Raw genomic sequence first — 17,626 nt, forward strand, 5'->3', positions numbered from 1 at the left:
TTTCTAACTGCCCACCGGTTCCACAGAAATGGTGATTTATAAAGTAGGGAAGTAACTTTACTTTATAAAATTTATAAAGCAGAGTTACAGCAAACCCCTACCGCCCACCATGAAAGCTGGAACGTCCAGTAGAGTGGGTGGTAGGGACCAGGTTGACTATCACTGCTTTAGGCACAGAATCTGGTTGAGCGATGTTGGACCCCTTCTTTCTTCCTAGGAAGGAGGCAGTTGCAAACCACTTCTGAAAAATACTATCAAAAGGGGGTGTTTGTGTAGTTGCCAGGAGTCAAGATTGACCAAAAGGCACAGAATACATATAGTAGTAGCAGCAGCCTAGATTTGTGAGAGAAATGTACCAGTAGTCATGATCAAGTATTTCCTAGATTCAGCAACTGTGTTAAATATATTAAGGTAATTTAGAAGCAGATGATAGGAAAGTCTAGAATCAGATGCAAATGACTTGTCAGTATTGGCTGAGTGGTAGGCATTGTATTCTGTAGGCAGTGTTTTCTGATGAAACCACAATAGACTGACACAGCACAACAAACCATGCCATAAAATTGAAATTATATTCAGCTAGTCATCATCTGTTCTAGCCATTGGTTTAGCAACTGGAGTTAACAACAGTATTGAAAAAAGTGACCAATAAGTGCACCCCCATAGTCACATGATCAAAATTTGGGCACTTGCAAATTTACAGCATGCAATTTACAACAGTTTCAGCATCCTGGGGGGGGTCATGCAATTGCCATTTGCCACCTTCCCAGGCAGCTTCAGACAAAGTCAATTGGGGGGTGGGGGAGCTGAGTCCATTTAAAGGCAGCACGATTAACTTAACAGCTGCAGTGATTTTTTTTAAAAAAACTGTGCCAAAAGTCGTAAAACAAGATCGAATCATTTAACTGCCTCCGTTAGCAATGATATACTGGTTCCAATGGCGATCACGAAGATTACCTGTATAATAAGCAGAAACAAACTGAGATCTCCAGCCCTTATTTGAGGCCACAGGCGATGAAAGCTAGGCAGTCCGAGATGCATGGAGAAAAGTTCTAGGGTAATAACCGACTGCACATCTGTGCCTCGATGGCTTAACTACTCTGCTATATTGCTACATTATGGAAAACATGCTGTTTTACTTAGGCAGAAAGAAAAAATACATCGGTAGGAGACAAGCGCCCCCTAGTGCTTGCTTTAAACGATGTCCACAAACTCAGTTTCAACTCATGACATTTCTTTACCGATTTTTATACGAGTCTTATTTTTCCGGCTTGCACTTCAGTAGGGAGGCAGATTAGATCTGCGGGCCCCCCTTGTTTAAACCAAGTCCAATTAAAGGTCAAGAGTGGTTCTGCAAAAACACGAATTCAGTGGCTAACACGAAAAAAAAAATCAAGAGAAAAGTTTGACTTAAGTTTTGTTTCAGCCCGCAGACTCCCTTCTGCAGCTTGCAATGCGGGTGGGGGTGTAAAAATACGAGAGAGGAAGACGAGGGACTCGCATTGCACCATACAACGCCAACCTGCCTGCTATCTAACGTATAATATCTAACGTATTTCAACTCCGCAGGTCGTGAGAACGCAGACGCTGAAAAATGAAGAAGTCACGTGGCTCTAAAAGCAAGACCCGCCCTTTGCCCGGCGGTCTGTAGGTCACCGCCTACCCAAGCCCGCCTCCTTCTCAGCCTTCTTCCGGCAGAAAGGGCCGGTCTAGGACTGGAAAGCTCTGTGAGCTTTCTGACTTCCCGCCCCTCATTTGGCCACCCAGAGGTGGCCCGTTCTTGGACCTGCACGGCCGCCGTAGGACGTTTGCGTTACCAAGCGTCTTGACGTAATTTGACGCAGCGTGTGGCGGTCTTGCCTCCCTGTAAGGGCGGTGGGGGGGCGGGGGAGGGAGGGAGGAAAGAGGAAAAGGAGGAAGCAAGATGGCGGAGGCTTCCCCGCAGCCGGGACGGTATTTTTGCCACTGCTGCTCGGCTGAGATCGCGCCGCGCTTACCGGTGAGGAGGGGAAGGGAAGGGCCGGTGGTGATGGTAATACCGGAGCTGATTCGCCTTAAGACTTGACGTCCTCCTGATAAGCTGGGGGGACTGCATTTCCCACCGTCCCCATCCAGCATGGCCGTTAGCCTGGTGGCTGAGAGTGATGGGAACTGTAGTTTTGAGATAGATGGAGTGTCAAGTCGCCGAAGGCTGATTTAATCCTTTCTATTTTCACTCCGCTTTAATTCCCCTCCACCACTTGGTAGACCTCCAAGGTAGACTAGCCCTATACATGGAGGATCCACCGAAAGTGGGAGGTGGACATCTCTCTGCCTTTTCCAGATTTTTCCCCTAGCCGTCTGCACTTCCTCTCACCTGTTCCTGCTGCCGGGTGGGAATCATGGGTCTTTGAATCCAGCGCGTGTGAAACAAGCCGGGCTTGGGAGGGAGACTGCTTTCACTTTTGATTATACTGTCAGAACAAGGAGCGATGAGCTTTGTAGGCCTCCGGGTCTACAAGGCTACTTGGATCGAGCTGCCCCTGCCTGTTGAAGGGATTGTGGACAGGTTCATTTAAGATTCTCTGAGACTCATCCGTTGACGTTTATTTTATAAAAAATGGTATCCCTCAGAACCAAATGGCTGCGAGGATTGCTGCAGGAGAGAAGGAGATAAATCCCCTCCCTTCCTGCTAAGAAAGCCATCAGTATCAAAAGGGGAAAAATAAATTCACCTAGAGCATAACCAAAAGTGGGACAACTAAGATAACCTTTTAAAAACATATATAGCTTTAGTGCTGTACATAGGAAAATGTATCACAAATTGAACACACCCAATAATCTAACACCCTGCTAATGAAATGTAGTCTTAGGCTAAATGAATAAAAAGTTTAATGGTATTCTTACGATATTATGTGATCCATGTACATTCAGGCTTAACTTGGTTATTGTATGTATTGCCTACCTCCTTGTGAACATATATAATTAATCTGATACTTTAAGATGCATGAGATGCTTGGTTGGCTGCAAAAGGCTAACACAATTACTTCTTCTCTGGAATGTCACTGTACATGTCACTTTGCAAAAAGCAGGTACTGTATAGTAGCTTTTTATCCCCAAAATGTTACTGTTTAAAAATAGGAAAACAGATGAGAAGGACGGGAAATGAGAAGGATTGGTAAATGAAGGCGTGTGTAATTGTTTTAGCTAAGGTGAGTTGATTGGACCATAGTCAATGATAATTTCATTTTATTTCTGTGTTAAGATTCATGTGGAGTAATATGTTTTGTTCTGAATTCCACCTTTTACGTAAGATAGAGACAGAATTAAAGGCAATCAAGATAGTGAAGAGTTTGGAAATAAAGTATTATGAAAGACTTGGGTTGTCATTTCAGAGAGCAGGATTGAGATGATAAGCAGGTTGAAATCAGAAGCATATTTACCAAGAACCTGTCAATAATGAAACAGTGTAACAGTGAAATTCATGGACTATGGAAGTGATGCTCTGACTTCCACCGAAGGTATTGAGAAAGGGGCTTGGATTAAATGGCTACCCTAAATACCATGTTGTTAGATGTTTCAGTGCTTTTTATGTATTATCTCTCCCTTTTATCTGTGAACACAGCCATTGATACTTGTCATTTCCATTGTGGGTTTCCCCGAGAATAGTAATCTCTGGTTTGCTTCTGAGAGGATAAAATAGTGGAGGATAAGGGTTGCCTTCTGGACCATTTTGTGGACTTCTATTAGGGGATTTTTGTATGTCCACAGTGGGAAGCATGATGTTGAACAAGATGGGCTTATCTTGGTTTGAGTCAACAGGGCTTCTTGTTTGTTTTCTCAGTTTACATCAGTGATCCAGGATGGTTTTTTAAAAACAATTTTCAGCATTTGAGGCTGAATCTACCTTTAGCTTTCATGGTAAGTGGTCCTCTCCTTTTCCTTTTAAAAGCCTGTTGGTTAGTGGCTGTGGACGGACTCGGTTTCCTTAAGGATGTATCTGAGAGCAAGAAGAGCCATGATAGATCAGAGCAAGGTAAGCCCACTTTGCTCAGCCTTTGATCGTAGTGGGAAGCTGGAAAGCCAGAAATGAAACAATACAGCTCTTTCTTATACATGCATATACCTTTTTATCTATTGAACAAGCAGACTCAGCGTTGTCTTATCCCACAAGCGTTGTCAATAAAAAGACCTGGTCCTTTCTAAGAATATGCAAAGGTCTTCTAGGTCAGATTAAAGTTCCATCTTGCTCAGGATTCTCTTTCATCAGTGGCTGGCCAGCTCATTCATTCAAGAGGTGAATGTATCATGCTGGTTAAAAGATTGAGCTATGAACCACAAATCCCCATTTATATTCATAGAATCCTAGATGATACTAGAATACAAGTGTAATAAATCATTATTATACTTAGCAAGTGATTGTCAGGCTGGGTCCATGCCTTGTAGTGTAATCTAGTTTACCAAACAAGCTGTAGCGGTTTGATTTCCCACAGCCTTACATCAAAGTTTATAGTTTACAGTTCACAATGGCTGGGATCATATGTTGCTCCAAATCTGAAGCAAGGAACCCATGATATGGAGCAATCTAATGTGTGCCCGCTCTTCTGCTTTATGCCTCAGTATTTTACATCTGCCATATAGAGTGACACTGACTTTCAGCATTATTCCTTCAATCAAGGAATTCTGGAAGTTGTAGTCACAAATACCTGGAGAATATCCCGTGGAGTCGATATTGGTGTAAAGTTTATGGCTAGAAAATTAGCATGAAATACTTTTCCGTGATAATCAGATGCTGTGGACTCTGAACCTCCATATATGCTGCTGTTGTTTAGAACAGTGTTTATCAACCTTGGCAGCTTTAAAATGCATGAACTACAACTCCCTTTGCTGACTCAGGAATTCTGGGAATTAAAGTCCATGTATCTTAAAAGTTGCCAACATTGAGAAACACTGGCTTAGAACAATAGTGCTAAAAGTTACTTTCATTTTCCTTTAATTTAGCTTCAGTCAGATGCTTTTGAAGATATCGGAGAGGATTTTTTAAAATGTTCTCTTTTCCCAAATGTTTAACATCCAGGGCAGTGGTGAATTCCGGATCCTGTTGCAATCGGTACGCTGCAACGGGGCCTGGCGTCCACCACCTGCACGCATGCAGCATGAGCACAGTGCACGCATGCTTACTTACCACCTGCGACGCTCCAGCTGCTCGGTGGAGTGTTGCGCAAGGGCCGTACGCTACCTTGCGCATGTGCGAAAGCCATGATTGGCTCAAATACAGGTAAGGAGGGCGGGTGGGCCCTCCTGAGCACCATACTGGAACTGTACCTGTGCTCCCAGCAGGCACCGGTATGCCTGTACTGGGGCGTACTGGTCGTATCCCACCACTGATTCAGGGATAGACTTTGGCCCTGCAGCAGCTGTTCTTAAGCTTGTGGTCCAGTTGAGTCAGAGGAATTTGTGAGTGGAAATGGTGAACGCAGAAGAGCAGCTGAAGGCTGGGTGGGAAGGATAACTGTCAGGGTGGAGCTTAAATTGCAGGGGAAGATAGGTAAATATATGTTCTCCTTTGAGTCAAACTCAACATCAATGTGGTGTCCTTGTCGACAGTACAGAAATGTGTTGTTGCTTCCTTCCAAGATGTTTGCAGCTTTGGGATTTCTGGTGGTTTCCCATTTAAATATTAATCTGATATCTGATTCCAGATAGTGGAGTTTTTAGCTGAGTGCTGCCACCCAACTGCTTATGAGAAGTTGCAATGGAATTAAAGACATAGATCCAGAACCAAGGTAGTATAATTTTCAATATTGACAGTTCTTAGGAGGAAATGTTCATGAGAAAAAGAGACGGCATTCCCAGTGATACTCTGTGGAACATGGCATTCTCAAAATATGTAAGGCCTCTGCATATCATTGGTTGGAAAGATTTTAAAAACTTATATTTCCCCCAAGCTAGTGATGAAAACGATTGTTGGTGTTACTTCTCCAGCAGGTTTTCATTGAATCTATTCATGTGTATTTTCTGGTAGGAAAGTATTTGATTGGTTAATTGCAAGTTATGATTTGGTATTATGTAGTGGAGTATTGTAAGTCACCTTGGGAAGATAGTGGCCTTGAAAGTCAATCAAGAAACATTGTAAAGAAATATGAGAATGAAAGCAGAGTCTTTGCTAGTTAGGCTTCTAGAATCCCAGATAAAAATTTTCTGCTGTTAATCTCTACTTATCTGCATGTTAATTGCTGGAGGGTGTGTGTGTCCCTACCAGCACTTAACACCCAGATGAACAGAGATTAATATCAACATTAACATCAGACCAACAAGCAAGAAGTAAACCATGACCCCAATCAAGGAACTGCCAAACAAGCTAACAGTAAACAACCCAAGAACCACTGAGACTACTCCCAGCCAACACTGACAGGCAAATGACTAGAATATAAATTGACCAAACTCCACTCCCTCCCTAGTTCTGATATCTAAGGGTTGCCACAAAGAAGAGTTTTCTCCAAAAACACCTGAGGGCAGGACAAGAAGCAATGGGTGGAAACTAGTCAAGGAGAGAATCAACCTGGAACTCAGGAGAACAGTTAGAGCAATTAATCAATGGAACAATTCGCCTCCAGAAGTTGTGGATGCTCCAACACTGGAAGTTTTAAAGGAGAGATTAGATAACCATTTGTCTGAAATGATATAGGGTTTCCTGCCTAAGCAGGGGGTTGGACTTGAAGACCTCCAAGGTCCCCTCCAACTCTGCTATTCTATTCTAGGGGCCGAGGTAGTGCAGTGCTTAGAGTGCAGTACTGCAGGCCACTTCAGCTGACTGCTATCTGCAGTTCGGCGGTTCAAATCTCACCGGCTCAAGGTTGACTCAGCCTTCCATCCTTCCGAGGTGGGTGAAATGAGGACCCGGATTGTTGTTGGGGGCAATATGCTGACTCTGTAAACCGCTTAGAGAGGGCTGAAAGCTCTATGAAGCGGTATATAAGTCTAACTGCTATTGCTATTGCTATTATTCCTACCAGCATGGAGGGATGATGTTACCTAGTTTGGGTAATGAAATGCCTACAAGAAAACAATCAAGTTCAAAAAGCACCAAGGATCCCTCATGCCAAGAAAAAATCATATGCTAATACTATTACTTTTACTGTGATTTATTGAATGAGTCCAAATCTATTGGGCTTCTTCAATGTACTCATCTGTAAATGTTGGCTGACAACCCGCATTGGCTGGCTTCGTTCACCATGGCAACCTTGATGTAACATATTTAGTTTCAGTTTAGTGTGCCATGTAAACCCTGCTGTTAAGGTTTCTAACAATAAGCTATCAGTTAGCATCAGCTAGTTACAGCTTATGAAATAAGTTAAGCAAACAATGATAGGTATGCTCAACAAAGCAGATTGCATATTTTGAAAAATTAGATAAAGGCACTCAGAGCTCATCCAGAGTGCCTTGAGAGAACCCTGGTGGAAGTGTTCCGGATGAATTTTCCTGTAGCAGAGCCAGCCCTGGAATTTTTCCTAGGAAGGTGCCTTGCCCAACATGGTGCTTGGAACCAAAAGGCCCGAAGCTGCAACTAATAGTTCAGTGTTGCATGGGATCAGTGGTTCACTCCACTTTCACTTTGGTCAGTTAAATGCCTTCAGACTTTCCCCTAATATGTTTTGGGACACTAGTCTACTTCTACTGTAGTCCCTGACACCTGCTGTCTGGAAGCTAGCTGTCTCTGAAACTTGAATTTGTATATAGCTACCCTGTTTCCCTAAAAATAAGACCTCCCTGGATAATAAGCCGAATTGGGCTTTTGAGCACATGCGCTAAAATAAGCCCTCCCCCCAAAATAAGCCCCTCCCTGAAAATATTGCAACACAGCAGCAGCCATGAGGTGACCAAACTCGCCGCCTCCTGCACCTTAACAATAATAAGACCTCCCTGAAAATAAGGCCAAGCGCTTATTTCGGGGGTCAAAAGAAAATAAGACCCTGTCTTATTTTCGGGGAAACACTGTATTATAAGCTATTTTCTACTTTCCGGCATCCATCTCATCATTTTTGAAACCACATTTAATGCTAGCCATCCCCACCTCTTGAGGCAGCAATTGAGTAAAGAACTGGCATTTGTTTTTGTTCTTTAAACGTTTCTCAATCTTCGCCACTTTAAAATGTATGGACTTCAATCCCCAGAATTCCCTTCATTGCATAGCTGGCTGAAGAATTCTGGGAGTTGAAGTCCACACATCTTAGTTAGCAAGGGTAATAAATACTGGTTTAAGGACAAGCACGCTCCTCCTAAATATCACATCCCTTAAAGGGGGCGGGGGGGATAACTTCATTTTTCTTCCAAAAACATCACCTTAGTCTCAGAGCAGATACTGAAAATATGACTAACCTTTGATGCCTGAGAATACTAGCCAGGCTGTATGTATCTGAGTCCATGATCTGATTAACAAAGCATGTTAAGTCATATGGTGGTTTGCAAACTGCAGTGCAATGGATAGATTCATTAGATATGCTGAACCATAGAATTCTAGAATGCAAACGGATCACTGGATCCTTGAACCAAATCTGCAACTTAGTGCAGGAATCTAAACTGAAGCATCTTCAGACCTTAATATAACAGGTTATACTAAAGATGAACCCAATATGTGACCTCTTCATTCAATGTGCAAGTGGATTCACACTAATGCTGTGATGTTTGCTTAATGTCTTGCTAAAACCCATCCAATTGCAGGCAGTGGTATAGGAATCCAGTTTGTGTCTTGCACTCTAAAGCCAAACAGTTTTACTGTTAGCTAGATTTTTATTTCACATGTTTAAATCTGTGGGTTATGTTGGTTTATAAACCTTGGATTCTTATTTGAACAGGTTAATGTATCACACTAACCCCAAAACAAGTAATCCATATTGTCATCCTGGACAAAATATCCTAACTAGGCAAAGTGCAAAATGGCTTATATCTTGTCAAGAATGTAAAATATTTAAAAAGCTTAGGCCAGTGATCTACTTTGCTTAAGTTGAATTAACATATTGCTAAAACACAGCCAGTTATACAAACACAGCCAGTTGTACAAAATAAATACAAGGAAATTGGTTGTAGGTCATGGTGTAGGAATAGTTTGCCTCTTGCATTCACCTATCCACCCATTTAGATTGGGTTTCTCATGTGCCACTTTTCCATAAAGTGTTCATGTGGTGACCATAGTCAAATCATAATTTATCACTATATAAATCCCACCACAAGCTGATTTCACACGTTGTGCTATATTACAACACAGCTTGCTTGTTTTTAGTCAAGTGTCTTTTCTGAATCAGATTTGTTAATTTATCTGCAAACAATAGAATAGAGTAGAATTCTTTATTGGCCAAGTGCGATTGGCCACACAAGGCATTTGTCTTTGGTACCTATGCTCTCAGTGTATATACATAAAAAGACAAGATACATTCATGAAGAATCATAAAGTACAACACTTAATGATAGTCATAGGGTACAAATAAGCAATCAGGAAACAATATCAGTATAAATCGTAAGGATACAAGCAACAAAGTTATAGTTCTGCAGTCATAAGTGGTAGGAGACGGGTGATAGGAACGATGAGAAGACTAATAGTAATAGTAATGCAGCCTTGGGGAATAGTTTGACAGTATTGAGGGAAATATTTGTTTAGCAGAGGGATGGCGTTTGGGGAAAAAAACTGTTCGTCTGTCTAGTAAAGACTGACTTGTGTGACAAACTGTGGTTAAGAGCCAAGGTGGCGCAGTAGTTAAATGCAGCACTGCAGGCTACTGCTAGATCAGCAGGTCAGCGGTTCAAATCTCACCGGCTCAGGGTTGACTCAGCCTTCCATCCTTCCGAGGTGGGTAAAATGAGGACCCAGATTGTTGGGGGCAATATGCTGACTCTTTGTAAACCGCTTAGAGAGGCCTGAAAGGCCTATGAAGCGGTATATAAGTCTACTGCTATTGCTATTACTGCTATTAATACAGTCCGTACCTTAGTATGTGGAGTGAATCTTGCAAATATCATCGTCATCATTTATTCATTAAGGAAAAATTGTGTTCGATCTGGGCAAACGAGTTTCCCCAAGCAGACCGGCTTTCTGCTGTCCTCACTGCCTACTCAGAGTTTGGTTCTTGTAGCCAAGCAGCTTAACCACTATTGCACCCTGTCCGCTTATTGGTGTAATCCTGAGTAGCCACAGACTTTGTGCCACAGGGACGGCTGTGGGCCCAAAGTCCGTTTTGCTGGAGCCGTTTGGTTACCATCTCCCCCTAAATCCCTCACCGCCCTGTGGTTCCTGGCAACCTGTTAAGTATTCTGTCATCGCCGAGCCAAACCTTTGCTACATCAGACTTGAAAAATGTTGGTGAAGACTTACCACCTTGCTTTTTTTTTTTAGTTGTCATTGTTATTAACCTGTGTTTTCATTGTTATTATTATAAATATAAACCACACTCAGAGTACAAGCCCTAACTTGGATTTTGTCTACTCGGAGAGCTCTCCAGGTTCATGATCGCCTGGGGACACCTTTCCCCAGGATAGCACCCTTTAAATATGCGAGGGCTGCTAAGAATTCTGGGAGTTGAGGTCCATCTTGTCTGTCTGGAGAGCTCCCAGGAGAAAAAAAAATGTCTGTCTTAAATGTTGTGGAAAAAACACCATCACATGGAGTTTAGTCAGCTGGGAAGTCAACGTCCCAAGTGGGCAAGATATACATAGCTACATGTCTTTGGAGAGCAGCTTTATTTTGTACACGAAAAGTAAATCGGTGCCTTGGTTAAAAAAAAAAAAAAATCAAACAGCCAAGTAGTTATTCCAAAAGCAGGATAAGAGTGAGCCCTAGATTACTATGAATAGTGGCCATATTGTCGCGTTTGAACACAACAGGAAGTTGGGTTCTAAATGAAACTGGCTTATCAGGGAAGAATGCAGTGCTGGTTACTTTGCAGCCCAGTTGTTTCTCCCAGAGGATGATGGTAAGGTGAGCTAGCTAGGAAAAGGAAGCTCATTATTTTATCTAAGCCAAGATCCCTGTTTGTTTGTTTTTTTTACTTCCAAGGGATTGTAAACGAAGGTTAGTGTTTAGTCTACAAATCCTGGCTTCTTTGGAGGCTGCAAATTCCACGCCTAGATTTACGTAATATTCTTTTACAAAAAAAAATGTGTCTATGGAGGAATTTTATACAATACTAAAAATGTTACGATTTTAAGGGGGGAAAAAAGAAAGGAAAAAAAGTATGAAGAAGTGGTTTCCAATCTTGAAAATAAATTTAGCATCTATCTGCTTTCGGTACAGTTACCAAGTGATTCCCTTCTCATATTTTTTCCTTTCCAATCATCAGATCCAACAATCATCAGTTCATTTTTATCATTTTCAGCAAAAGGCCCATAAAGCATTCATTTTATGGAGTAATTAAACCATATTTACTGGCGGACGTAGCCAACCAGGTGCAGATTGGCTCTGGGTGCTGGGTCTGCAGCATCTCCGTAGGTGCCTGCATAACGTCTAACCACACCTGATTTACATCTTTCAAGAATAATTTTATTTTGTTAAAAGATAGGATATGCCACCAAGGATAATAGAGAGAAGTCTACAGTGGGTCAGCTAGAGAGGGTGTGATGGAATATTTTGACAAGTCAGCCCTCCTGTCCCCAATATCATCTGGGGAGGGGGGTATTTTTAAAATTATCATATAAAATACAGAAGACAATACAGATAATAGAAAGTGGGGAAGGGAAAAAAGGAGAAGGAAGGTGTAAATACATGGGGAAAGGGGGGGGGAAATTCAATTTTTTTCAGCACAATAAAGCATGGAATAAAAGTTACATTTTTACTTTAACAACAAGTACTAGCTATTTCTATATCAACTAACTATATTAACCAGTGAAACCCAACATCAAGGATTCATTTTTTCTCTGTCTTGAGCGCAAAGTCCCGAAGCGGGTTTCCAAGTAATAGCTGCCATATTGTGAATACACTGTCTCCCCGGTAGCCATTTTGCAGGGATGCCCACGATGCCTTTCTGCAAGTTCAGATGCAAGTTTACAATGTATTCCTGGAAGTTCATCCCAGGAAGGTTGGGGGAACATCTGTTCTTGCAGGCAGCTTGTTGTGATAAATCAGGGTTCTTTAAAATGCCAGACTGCTGTTGCCAGGCAAGCATGCAACTTCTCCCAGCTTTTAATAAAAGAGGGCAAACCATCCTTTTGCTCTGTATTCAGAAAAAATATATGCTTGTGGAAGGCGGGGCTTAGCAGTGAGAAGATGGAGTTTCAGGCTACTCCTGAAATTCCTCTATACCGAAGGATTTTTGGACGGGTTCTTTAAACTCTAGCTGTCCCGTAGACGACAGTGAAGGTGGGGAGAGGCCCAGGACCTCAGAGATACCCGCAAATCTCTGGGGGGGGGGTATTAACTCCTCGTGCCAATTCCTTTTCGGATTAGCTGCATGCTAACTGAGACTGCAGGTTGCCCCTAAGAATGGAAGAAGTGATGTCATCTGGTAAGCTGATTTTATTATCCAAGAGAGACTGTTCGTGTTAAAAAATTAAGCTAATTGAAACCAAAGAACAGGAAGATTTAGCGGCGAATTGGCTTATTCTAATGGATTTATGACTGGTGGTTACTTTACTTCTTAAATGCTTCAAGAAACTCCGCGACATCCTCCCCCCTCTGAATCTCCCTAAGTGGATCGTAAAACTTATCTCCTACTAATTAGCTCGTCACGATTCGACATCTTTATTACTTTACTACCTAGTTCTGTTTACAACTAGATAAGATTGACAGCCTGTAAGAGACTAAAAAAAAGTGCTTCGAAGCCGGTGGGGAAAAAAAAAGAGAGCTTCTAATTTTTAACTACGACACATCATGGCGTCCCAAAATACCTCTAAGATTTCATTTCAGGCTCTTTTTTCTGCATGTAGAGGACTTTTTGATTCTTATCAAAAACTGGAAAGAAAACTGGATCAACTGATTATAAAATATGAAGCTAAAACTGAGATCGTTGAATGCTTAAATGTTCCTGAAACACAAATGGAAAATGTGAGAAATGGTGTCTGGTCTATCTCAGAGGAAGAGAGGAGTGGGGGAGCTATAAAGACGACTCATTTAAAGAGACAGAGTGCAGGAGGAATGGAAAATCCACCCTTGAGAATTAAAGTTAATTTGGGAAATTTTATAAGCCTAGGACAACATTATTATTTCATCACCGACATTCAGAATCCAAAGGTGCCGAAATATTTTTGTTTGGATTTGCTTATGGAAACATTTGGTAAACTTATCCAACGAATGGCTATTGGACTGAGGAAATCTCGTTGTTGGAGGGACACAGGCTGACAGATGGGAGAATACAACTTAAAATTAGCTAAATCGGATTACTTCAATTTGTAATAGATATAGCTGAATAATGACTGATATGGATAGCAATATATATAATTTGGAACTGGCTGATAGATTGATGAATACAATTGAAAACTAGTTAAACCTAATTGCTTTTTCTTGTAACAGATATAGCTGAATAATAATTGATATTGATAGTAATGTATATAATGTGGAGTTATGAGAAAACACCTTTAGACTATACATAAAGAGTATTAACTACAATAATTATCACTATTAAAAAACCAAATAAAATTCATACAATCAAATGTTAATCAATACTGGGAAAATGTTATGATATATGATATAATTGAATATTATGGATGTTTAGCTAAAATAGGATATGAGGATTTGATGATAATAGAGGATTTTACAAATAAGTAAATGAATTGCCAGCATGTGTTATGGATTAATTCTTTAGCATAGCTAAGGATGAAGGATGTTTAAATAACCATAATAATTAAAACTGAAGGTATAATGATGTTGATATGGTAAATATTCGAGTTAAGATATTTGAATTAATATGAATTAACGGAAGAGAAGCACCAAAACATGTTGTAACCAGTTGATATACTTCTTTTTTTTTTCATAGTAGACACTTGTGTTTTGTTTTGTTTTCCTGATTGTCGTTTTTGTCTTTTTTTGTATTATTTACTATCTTTTATTTTAATTTTTATTTTCTATTTGTCCTTTTTTCTTTTTTCTTTTTTTTTGATTTTTGTTCAAGATTATTACTCCTACCAATATTTCTAAATAATAATCACAGTTAAATGAAAATGGATATATAATAATGCTTGAGTTAATATGAGTTATGTTGGTTGACTGTGGAGGAGATGTACCAAAACTTATCTGTAATTGATTGATATATTAAGAAAGATGCTGTACCCGTTTTAAACTAAAATTAAAAAACATTTAATAAAAATATATATATATATATGCTAGATCACTTTAGTAATAGCAAGCCAATCCAGTGCTTTCTCCTTCATATGTAATTATTTTTAAGGGGTACAAGTAGTTCCCGACTTACTACTTACTTACTACTATTACAGGATTACCTGTACTTGAACTCAGCTTTGCTTCTCCTGTTTTTCTTTGGAAATATAATTTTGCATGTGAGGCAACTTTCCACTACGGAAACCTCCGCTGTGTATCGTAGTAAATAGAACCACTTTCAATTTAGAGCAGAGGTCACCAACCTTAGCAACTTTAAGACTTATGCACTTCAACTTCCAGAATTCCTCAGCCAGCAAAGCTGAGGAATTCTGGGAGTTGAAGTCCGCAATTCAAAGCTGGCTGAGGAATTCTGGGAGTTGAAGTCCTCAAGTCTTAAAGTTGTGGACTTCGAAGCTGGCTGAGGAATTCTGGGAGTTGAAGTCTGCAAGTCTTAAAGTTGTGGACTTCGAAGCTGGCTGAGGAATTCTGGGAGTTGAAGTCCGCAAGTCTTAAAGTTGTGGACTTCAAAGCTGGCTGAGGAATTCTGGGAGTTGAAGTCCGCAAGTCTTAAAGTTGCTGAGGTTGGAGACCCCTGGTTTAGAGGGTTCTGCTTTGCTTTTTTAAAGTGTAAAAAAAAATGATACCACTAATACTATGCCTGGGCGAAGTGGTAGCAAATCTGTTAAGTCAGTGCCTTGGCCATTTTAAGATGTGTGGACTTCAACTCCCAGAATTCCCCAGCCAGCCGGTGTTTAGAAACCGTGCTATAAGTGATTCTAATTCATGAAAAGTTAGCTACCAATAGAGGCAAGGCCGGGTCTGTTGCATTGAGGAACATTGAAGTCTGGACAGTGGTTGACTGATGATGCTTTTGCTGGAGAACATTCCGGCAATCTCCCATCTTTTGCTCCTTGCTGGATTTTTTAATGTAATGCCTTCTCACACAACATTTCCTCCTGTAGGATTACATTTGCCCAAGGTGCGAATCTGGTTTTATTGAAGAGCTGCCCGAAGAACCAAGGTAACAAGCCTTTTTTTTTTTTACTTTTGAAAATGACAAATGCGTATGTGGGGTAGCTCTGGGTCAGACGTTGACAAGTTTTCTCAAGAACTATTTTCTGTCTACATGGGAGGTGTTGGATCCACCTAATAAATCAGTATGATTGATGGATAAGTGCTTGGTTTCTTTGTGTTGAAAACTCCCCATATCTAGAAGATATGCAAAGTCAATGAAGGTCCTTAGCCAAAAATATCCTTTTCCTAAGAATAACTGACTGTTTCCATCATCCTTGGCCACAGAGGCCAGGAAGAAAAATTGTTCATTTCCCAGCATTTCTAGCCCTTCTTCCTGGCCCACTTCCCTCAGATGCCTTCAGGAATGATCTCCTTTGTCTGAAGTTGGATGTGATACAGTCTTATTTCCTGAGTTAGTTTCTGTTACACATATATCAAGGAAGGAGTGGCACAAAAGCTGGTTAAACGTCATTAGCTGACTCATATCTGGTGCAAGCCGTAGGCTTAAGCAATGCTAAATTTCCAAGTTCAGTTTAGATCCTAATATGGGTAGTACTTCAATTGCAACTGGTTGCTTAGCAACCGTTCGAAGTTATGACTGACCCCCAAAAGGGAATTTATGACCTGGATTCGACGATCTGACAGTTGGTCCCCCTTCAGTGATCATGTGCCCAGCAACACGTTCGCACGTACAGGTATTCGGAGTGTCCTGCTGTCACAGGACTGCATTTTGTGACTGCAAACGGCTACTTCCGGTTTTCAGCAAAACTGCACCCCTACCGAGCCATTGGTTTGTTTAACAACCGTGGTGTGATTTGTTTAATGAATGTGGTGATCCGCTCAATGATTAGTGCAAAAATGTCATAAAATATGGTGGCTGACCCGTTTCGTGGCCATCAGGACATATGACCTTACTTGGCAAATTCAATTATGGTCATATGTCAAGGACTAACTGTATCCATAACGCAACAAATGACTGCGCCTTGATATCAGCGCTTTGATATAAAGCAGGCCAGGAAATAGGCTCCATAAGAAATGCTAAAACTTTCTCGATATAAACGATAATTGTAGAATCTTAACAGTGTTTTTCCCCTTCTTTCCCTCTTTGACCAAAGAGAATCAAGGTGGAGCAACCTTGAGTTTCTTTCTCACACTTTCCCATATCCTGGGCCAAGCTCATGTTTTATTAACAGTTGCTGCATATTTTTTTCAAGACCTTATTTATTCCTTTTCACACTGGACTCTTGTGCTTTCCGGCTATGTTCTCTCTTTAGAAATGGTGGTGGTGATAAAACCTGCCCCAGTGATAGCTTTGCAGCTGAATCTCTGTGGAGCTTCTCCATCATCCAGGCCATGGCTGTCCCAAAGGGGCTTTTCAAAAAGCAACTGGACTTTCTTAGGGGTGTTTTTTTTTCCCTTGAAAATGTTTCGCTTCACGTCCCAGACGCTTCTTCCGTTCTTTTGAAAAGCTCCTTTGGGACTTTGCAACTAAAGTCGGGGTCTTCCGTGTGGTGCCTGAGGGCATAATAAGCTTTCAGATACCTCTTTTAATCTCTGTCAGGAACTGTGTCCCAATCTTACCTCAAAAATGAAAACTAAAAGTTAAAGAAAGGGAAGTAGGTGTGCTACAAAGATAGACACCATCCCCCAGTGTAATCTTTATTCCTAAGCATGTCTGATGGCCTCTTAGAAAATCTCAAATTGCTGCCCTGGGGTTTTGCTAAAGAAAAGGACCTAGGAGGATTCTGTGTGGAATTTGGTAGCTGCTTCTGCCCTCAGCCCAGAAGGTGAGAACTTAATACAGTACAATAGCAGAGTTGGAAGGGACCTTGGAGGTCTTCTAGTCCAACCCGCTGCCTAGGCAGGAAACCCTATACCGTTTCAGACAAATGGCTATCCAACATCTTCTTAAAGACTTCCAGTGTTGGGGCATTCACAACTTTTGGAGGCAAGCTGTTCCACTGATTAATTGTTCTAACTGTCAGGAAATTTCTCCTCAGTTCTAAGTTGCTTCTCTCCTTGATTAGTTTCCACCCATTGCTTCTTGTTCTGTCCTCAGGTGCCTTGGAGAATAGTTTGACTCCCTCTTCTTTGTGGCAACCCCTGAGATATTGGAAGACTGCTATCATGTCTCCCCTAGTCCTTCTTTCTATTAAACTAGACATACCCAGTTCCTGCAACCGTTCTTCATATGTTCTCAAAAGTGCCCACTAGCTCAGAAAGTTTGGCAAATTCTTCTCTTCAAAATCCTCTTGTACATCACAAAAGTGTTATGAGGGGTTCCCATCTTATATCTGACAAAGATGCATTGTTCTCTCCTAGTTTTAGAGTTAGTTG

General features: G+C 41.1%; 1 protein-coding gene across 2 annotated transcripts in view; it reads left to right on the top strand.

The window, feature by feature from the left end:
• The first annotated feature begins 1,888 nt into the window (after positions 1-1,888).
• Positions 1,889-17,626, top strand: part of RNF126 (ring finger protein 126) — a 28,766-nt gene continuing 13,028 nt past the window's right edge. Inside the window, exons 1-3 of one of the 2 annotated variants that reach the window (XM_087702470.1) lie at positions 1,918-1,996; positions 3,929-4,012; positions 15,238-15,296. In XM_087702470.1, the coding sequence (XP_087558596.1) occupies positions 3,971-4,012; positions 15,238-15,296 (101 nt within the window). In that variant the 5' untranslated portion in view covers positions 1,918-1,996; positions 3,929-3,970. Of the gene's footprint in view, positions 1,997-3,928; positions 4,013-15,237; positions 15,297-17,626 lie in introns of both variants that reach the window. The other variant, XM_087702462.1, reaches the window with a different exon arrangement.

This window comes from Thamnophis sirtalis, unplaced genomic scaffold (assembly GCF_051295495.1).
Source record: "Thamnophis sirtalis isolate CommonGarterSnake01/CBP01778 unplaced genomic scaffold, rThaSir2_p1.2 scaffold_1, whole genome shotgun sequence".
Classification (NCBI taxonomy): Eukaryota; Metazoa; Chordata; class Lepidosauria; order Squamata; family Natricidae; genus Thamnophis; species Thamnophis sirtalis.